The 7,828-nt window shown below is 36.2% G+C and overlaps 1 protein-coding gene across 1 annotated transcript; it reads right to left on the reverse strand.

The window, feature by feature from the left end:
* Positions 1–2,740: 2,740 nt before the first annotated feature.
* On the reverse strand, positions 2,741–3,682 carry LOC100765382 (olfactory receptor 481). The gene has a single exon (XM_027405014.1). It carries the CDS (start codon positions 3,680–3,682, stop codon positions 2,741–2,743), a length of 942 nt encoding a protein of 313 aa, XP_027260815.1.
* Positions 3,683–7,828: the final 4,146 nt, after the last annotated feature.

The following is a 7,828-nucleotide window of genomic DNA, read 5'->3' on the forward strand; positions in this document are numbered from 1 at the left end:
ATGCTTCTTGTAGATAGTCATGTTCCAATGTCTAATCTTCACTTGGATCATAGAACACAGTAAACTTAAATGAAAATTTGATATGAATGAAATAAAATACCCAACAAAGTAATGGGTAGATGAATGGAAGCTTCAGTTTATTTGAACTGTTGGGGCCACTGGGTTCTAAGCCATATTTTGACAGTGGCTGTAACTGAAGCACAGACAGCAAATGTCAGTATCATAAACACAACCATGAAGCTGTGAATCCTTGTACTAAAACTATATAAAATGTTTAATACATCATGTTAAGATAGTCAGCTTTTAAGTTTTTAAAATCGAAATAGAACGTGCTAGATACCATTGTGACATTTTCTAACAAAATGTTGTTTTGAGATTCTTTTTGTCCTATATCTTCCACTCCTTGCTATTCCTGTCGCCCCGTGTCACCCCAGCCACTGATTTTTTTATTCTTTTGTGCCCATCTGTCTTTTTCAAGCTTTCCTTCCTCATCTTCTGAGCTGAGCAATTTAAGAATATCTCACCACTAGGAGGCTCTGTTACAAAGTTCTTTCTAGCAATCCCTTTTTTCCAAGTAAGCATAGAGTTTTTCGTATATCAGTGTATTCCATGGTTTATACTAAGTGCAAGGAGCATAAAACATAGTTGATATCATATCTATGTAAAGCAATCCCTTGGAATTTCCTAATTCTGAGGGAATTCATAATTTCTTGCATCAAACAACTGCTGTGAAAATTTAAGTGGAAAAACAAGGTATTTGGGGAAACCAAATTCTCTGGATTCAAATAATGGTTCCTTATCTTCTAAGCACAATCTCTGTGGGTTAGCTACTTACTTATGTGGGGCCTCTGGTTACTTATTTTTAAATTAAAACTAATATGACCTCCTCACTGTATTGTTTTAGTAGATGAACTAATGAAAGTAACATGCTGAGGATGAGATCTGACACATTGTAAATACAGATTATTGTTTGCTAAATAAAGTAAAGGAGGAATGGATGGCATCTGGAGAAGGTCAATAACAGTAATTACAACAATTTCAGATAGATGGTAGATACAAGATACACAGATGCTATATGCATACATATGTACATATATGCATACATAGATGAAAGGAAAGAAGGAAGGAAGGAAGGAAGGAAGGAAGGAAGGAAGGAAGGAAGGAAGGATAGGTTAGGATATATGATACAACAGATCTCATTGCCTCCCAAATAGATAGATTACATGTGTTTAAAACTAAAAGTTACAGTTGAGTTGTGGTGGCACACACCTTTAATCTCAGCACTCAGGAAGCAGAGGCAGGTAGATCTCAGTGAGTTCTAGGCCAGCCTGGTCTACAGAGCAAATTCAAGGACATCCATGGATAAACAGAGATACCTTGTCTCAAAGAAAAGTGAGAATTACAACAAAGTATGTTCTTAATTTAAAGAACCACATCAATTGGCAGATCCTAAGGTTGATACTAGAATATGAAAACTTTAAATGTTATCTTCAATTGAAAGAACATATCCTATGAGTATATTCTAACTTTGCCCCTCTTAAAATTTCCTTGACATCTTTGTTCCTCAGGCTGTAGATTGGGTGATTCAACATGGGGATCATCACTATGTAGAACTCAAACTCCTTGTTCTGATCCATGGAGTATCTTGTGTTTGAACAACAGAAATGAAGGCAGTCAATTCATAGTAGAGAATGACAGCAGTGAGGAGAGAGGTCCATCTGGAGAAAGCCTTGTGTTACTTTTCTGTGGATCATGTCTTCAAGGTGGTGATAAAGATGTACACTGAAGAGGAAGAAATGACATGTTGTCCACAATGTTGAAGCCAGAAGAGATGGAGGAGATAATTTCAGTACTGGATACACTAGAACAGGAAGGAAAGAAGTCACAGAGTAAATGAGGTATCTGATTGAGTCCACAGAAAGACTCAATATGACAGTAGCAACTTTCTAAACATTCACACAACCAGCCACATACAAAACCTTGGGATACAAACTCTGTAGGATATTTGAATAGAATACAGGTGAGCAGACAACCACTAGAGCAAGTATAGGCCATGGCAGGAAGCAGGAAGAACTTAGGTGACAACCTAAACATCACAAGGAACAGAATTTCATTTTCAAATTACAGAAAATGTTAAAACTGAGAGAATTGAAGTTCTTTTATTAAAAATAATGGTGTAAGGCCTTTAAAAAACCATAACTTTTTAAAAATAAAGAAAAGCATTATCAAGGATGTAGACATTTCTATCATTAGCTTGATTAATCCCACCGAAATATATATAGGGTAGAACTTCACAATTCCCAGATGCATGATGATCCTGTGCAAGAGTTGTCAAGAGTTCCTGAGACAAGTTCTGTCAACAATGTCATCAATGGGATTGAAAAGGAGCACATAACATTTGCCAAGATGATAATTAACATTTTAAAATATACAATACTACATAGATTAAAAAATAACCTATAATCATGGACTACCCAAATAGTACAGTATAAAGGAAAGAATACCCATGTATTACAACCATGAAATATATATGTTCAATTTGAGTCCAGATTTTAGTGTAAATGTTCAAATTTATTAAAGTCTTAAAAAGTATTAAGTAAGTTATTGTTAATGAACATAATTCCACTGTACATTTAAGAGATTTTTTTCATGTAAAACAAGGCAAACAACATATAAGTATTGTATATGTTCCCCAAAAAAAGTTATTTAAACATTTACATATATACACATTGAATATTGTTCAAAATGAGGAATGTGTTTGCCCCATCAATTTCCTCATGGCCTCTTTTACCTCCTTGTTCCTCAGACTGTAGATCAAGGGATTCAACATGGGAATCACCACTGTGTAGAACACGGACACCACTTTAATTTGGTTGGGTGAATGACTTGACTTTGGTATGACATAAACAAATGTAACTGTCCCATAAAACAAGGTGACTGCAGTGAGGTGAGAGGTGCAGGTGGAGAAGGCCTTGTGCCTGCCCTCAGTAGAGCGCATCCTGAGGATGGAGTGAAGGATGTAGAGGTAAGACACAATGATGATGAACAGGGTGATGACAATGATGGAGCCTGCTGAGATGGCAGGAGACATTTCAGCAATGTAAACATGGGTGCAAGAAAGCTCCACCAGTGGTGGAAGGTCACAGAAGAAATGGTTGACTTTATTTGGTCCACAAAAAGTCAGGCTCAATAAACAGCTAGTAAATGATGAAGAATTGACACATCCACCCACATAGGAAATAACCAGTAAGATGAAGCAGACCCTGGGAGACATGAGAGTAGAGTAGAGCAGGGGTGAGCAGATGGCCACGTAGCGATCATAGGCCATGGCAGCCAGCAGGAAGCACTCAGCAGTCCCAAAGACCACATCAGAGCCAAGCTGGACTATGCAGCCAGCCACAGGGATGGCAGTTCTCTCTCTCAGGAAACTCACAATCATGACAGGTGTGACCGAGCTGGAGTACCCAATGTCCACAAAGGCCAAGTGGCTGAGGAAGAGGTACATGGGGGTGTGAAGCTGGGGGCTTCTTCTGATCAACATGATTATGCTGACATTGCCCAATACAGTGGTGAGATAGACTCCCAGGAACAATATAAAGAAGACAGAACCAAGGGTGGGGTCGTCAGTTAGCCCCAAAATAATGAACTCTGTTACCATTGTGTGGTTTCCAGCTTCCATCATTTTTGAGATGATTCCTACTGAAAAAATAAAAATAAAAACAGTGGTTATCAGAACATATTAAATGACCTCATGATTGATATACTCCATTCCACATTTAGCCCGTTATAAACAAATGTGGATCTCAGTTTGGTCTCATGTTTATTCTCCCACAGGTGTTCTGAAACCAAGGTACATCATGCACAATTTCAGAACCCTAATCACCATTTATCTTAAGGCCACAGATACAAATTGGACAGTGGCTCAGATCAGAACATAGGATTCACTCACGAATCTGATATTTGATCAAGTCAGGAGTCTGAATAAATGCCTAGAACCCAGATGTCCTGAGACCCCAAATAGTTGAAATAATGCATAGAACTCTGACATTCTGAGACCCCCAAATGTTTGAAATGATGGGTTCATGCTGGTGTTTATGGTATCTAATTCAACTCTATTCCTCAGTCCCTTGGAGCTCACCCTTCTCAGTCTTCTTGTAGTTATGTGCCACTGTGGACATGCCAGTCTGTTGTGAAAGCGAATGTGTGTGCATTTTCAAAATTAAATTATAGTACTAATGGACAACTCTTTCTTCTTTTCCATGGTCACACATTTTACTTGCTACATCTACAATATAGTGGCACCTTTTAATAGTATGGGCCTCAAATGTGAGAACAGGGAATATATGGTACATGCATTAGAAGTAAGACAGAGCTATTCTGTGTTAACTCACATTGAGCTCCCGAGGTTAACTTATTGGGGCAGCCTAACACCAGCTGGTTAATATAGTTACAGATTATTAAGATGGAATTTTCAAAAAGAGATTAATCCTGAGGAAAGCATGGCAAATCTAAATGGGGATCATTATTTGTACCTGAAGAACTATATAGAATAAACAATAGAATACATTTCATAATCTTATTCAGATAGGGTAATACCTTATGTTAAGAAAATGTCAAATGTTTATAATATGCCAGCAATGTCAGAGCAAGCATAGGAGTAAAGAAGTAGTAGAAATATCAAGAAATCACTGAGAAAAAATTAATTAGGAGAATGAACAGATTAAAAAAGGAAGGCAATATTTCATCTAAACGATACTGTCAAGAGGAAATATTCTAAAATATCTTCAATACTTGTACTATTAATTGAAGTATCACAAGTGTGAAAAATGTTCAACATCTACAATCATTATAGAGATGCAAATTAAGTTGACAGTGAGATAGTATCTCCCCCATCTTAGAATATGTATTGCTAAAAAGATATCTGCACAGAATACCTTGTGCAGCCTTAAAAGGAAGGTAATCTCATCATTGCAGTAATGTAGAAAGTCCTGGGAGATACTATGTTAGGGAAATTAAGGAAAGAAAAACAAATAATTAACAATTCCATTCCTATTTTAAAACTAAAGAGTGTATTTCAAAGAACAAAGAGTAGAATGGTGGTTACCAGATAGTGGGGGCAGTAGAGAGCAAGAGTAGAGAATGGAGGGAAGGAGTGAGCAGACTGGTACAAAGTTTAAATTAAATATTAATAATATATTGTAGCAGTTAGTTGGACTATTGTAACCATAATTAATAATGTATTATATTTGAACTTGTTAAGGTATAGATTTGAGGTTTTTGAAATGTGGTATAAAAATAACAGAGCAGTGAGGTAATAGATATGGTGAGCAACTTGATTTAACCTTTCTACAATGAACATATACATCAAAGCATCATGTCATGTGGTGCCCTATAAATATACATAACTACTATCTAATCATTTAATGATCTGATTTTTAATTTGGAAATTGGATTCTATGAAATAAAAGATATCCTCACTACGAGTTGATCACCGGCATTAAACTGACTACAATAGAAACACACTATCTAGAGATGTGAGCCCCACTCCAAAGCTGAGGATCTGTGCTTTGATGGCTGTGTAGGCACTGAAGACAAGAACTTGAGACAGTGGGGCATGGAGAGTGGAGGCTCCCATGCCTGAACTCACTCCATTTCTACTCAAAATGCAAGAATGCAGCCTTTCAGCCTCAATGAAAATATTCTCTTACTAGCCAAGAATGTGAAGGAAATTTTTCTATCTCAACTTCATCCCTTGGTCAAAAACAAACCCAAATAGAAAACAAAACCCTATGTGTAATCCCCTCTCCTAAGATTTTTTATACTGATTTATCCTGATGTATGTTTTGAATTTGAATTCATGTTTCTCATATAGTCTAAATTCCCAAGCTTTGGAGTATCTGAAATAATTATTACCTTGGTAATAATGTGGGATTGATGAATGTGATCCTCTATAGACATTATAGATTATAGATTGATTTGTGATAGATTAAAAGTGACTGCAAATTTTGTTCCTGGGACATGTATACATCAATAACAAGGATTGAATATTACCTGATAGCTACACATTACAAGAAAAAGCTTCATGAATCATCCTTGTACAGCAGGGCTTTCTTATGCAGGACTCAGGACCATAGGCAGTGTAAGAGCATAAGTACCTCACCACTAGACATGCTCCTGTCTGCTAGCATCTAGTTGAAAATCCAATGGGAGAAAATTTAATGAGATTGAGAAAATTGAGTGTGTTTTCATTTTCATTTATTATTGTGCTGATCAAATCCCAAGGGCTTCGTTTATTATCTTGATTGTTAGTAGACAGTATCACAACTGAAATGATCTAATTAATTTTGAGATTTGATTTGTATAAACACAATCAGCATAAACAAAGCTGTGATCATCTATGACATCTGTGAGAAACAGCCATCACCAGGTGCCTACAGCACAAGAGGAAAAAAAGAGATGGAATAACATTTAAAAAGGAATAGATTTAAGAAAAAAAAGGAATATATCAGGAATATAGATCAGGAAGTTCAGCATGTAAGAGTCTCTAGAGAGTATGAGTGGTGAACTCACACTAAGTAAGATACTTGTAGGGGAAAAGGACCTTCAGAGAAAGTTCCCTAGGTACCACTTCGGCAAGTTCAGGTCTTGGGAAATTAATATGTTTCAGAATGCTTAGTAAATTTAAGTTTTCATAAATGATGTAGCATTTCTTGAAGTGGCAAAAGGAAATTTTAGTTTAACAATGCTGTCTCCTATTGTTGTGTTTTTATTGGTCTCTCATCTTAAAGAGACTCATTCTGAATTATAGATTAAGTAATTTAAAACCCAAAGTTTGTTTCTAAAAACAAATTTCATGGAGTGGAGTGTTGAGAGCATCATAAAAGAAATGAGATGAACTGGATGTAACTGTTGAGGCCAGATGATGGGCCCATGGAAGTCCCATATTCTACTCTCTCTACCTTTGTATTTTATATGAAATTTAGGTTTGCAGTCATGGTTCATAATATTTTATGCCCTCTTGTCTGTAGCATGAATAATAAAAACCCAGAGACAGGTACTGAGGTTATCTGTAAGCTGAAGATCAGAAAAGCAAAGTGTCCAGCCTCTACCTCCTACTTCCACCTCAGACTGAAAGGGAGATCCTGTCTCCATGAATCCTCAGATTGAATCAAACTGCATCTGTCTCCACCAAACCTCAGACTCTTAGGCTGCTGTTGTCTCTTCCCACCTTATATTCCCTTCTAGTGCTGGTATTAAAGGTGTGTCATTAAATGTTCTGTTATTTAGCCTCCATAATGAATTAAGTCTTCTTTCTGGTATATTGGCAAACATTGTCTTGGGATAGCTTTTCTGAAAACTGCTTTCTATCATTTACTTAGGATAAATGTTGATGTTAATTCCTCTAGGAGATTTACAGAAGTAGATCTATGAGCTGTGACCTACTGTTCCAGAAGAAGGCCATATGTTCAAGAACATTTGGGCAGCACAAACTGGTCTTGATTGGTTTAGAAGAAAAAAAGACACAAGTTGGGTGAATAGGAATGTGGGGGTGGATCTGGGAAGAATTTTGGGGGAGGAGTGATGAACATGATCAAGTTTCCAAATAACTAATAAAATATTAAAACTTTAAAAAATAATGACATTATATTAGACAGAGAAAAAGCAAATTAATAAAATTAAATTGCTTTGAAGAAATAATTATTTTGCATTTGTGTGTTTGTTGGTTCATAAATTTATTTTGTGCAATTAGAAGTTTTGTCATAAAGGGATTATAAAGCTTTTATATCATTCACTATTTTTAATACATAATTTCTAGGAATCTCACAGA

The sequence above is a fragment of the Cricetulus griseus genome, chromosome 3 (genome assembly GCF_003668045.3).
Source record: "Cricetulus griseus strain 17A/GY chromosome 3, alternate assembly CriGri-PICRH-1.0, whole genome shotgun sequence".
Taxonomy (NCBI): Eukaryota; Metazoa; Chordata; class Mammalia; order Rodentia; family Cricetidae; genus Cricetulus; species Cricetulus griseus.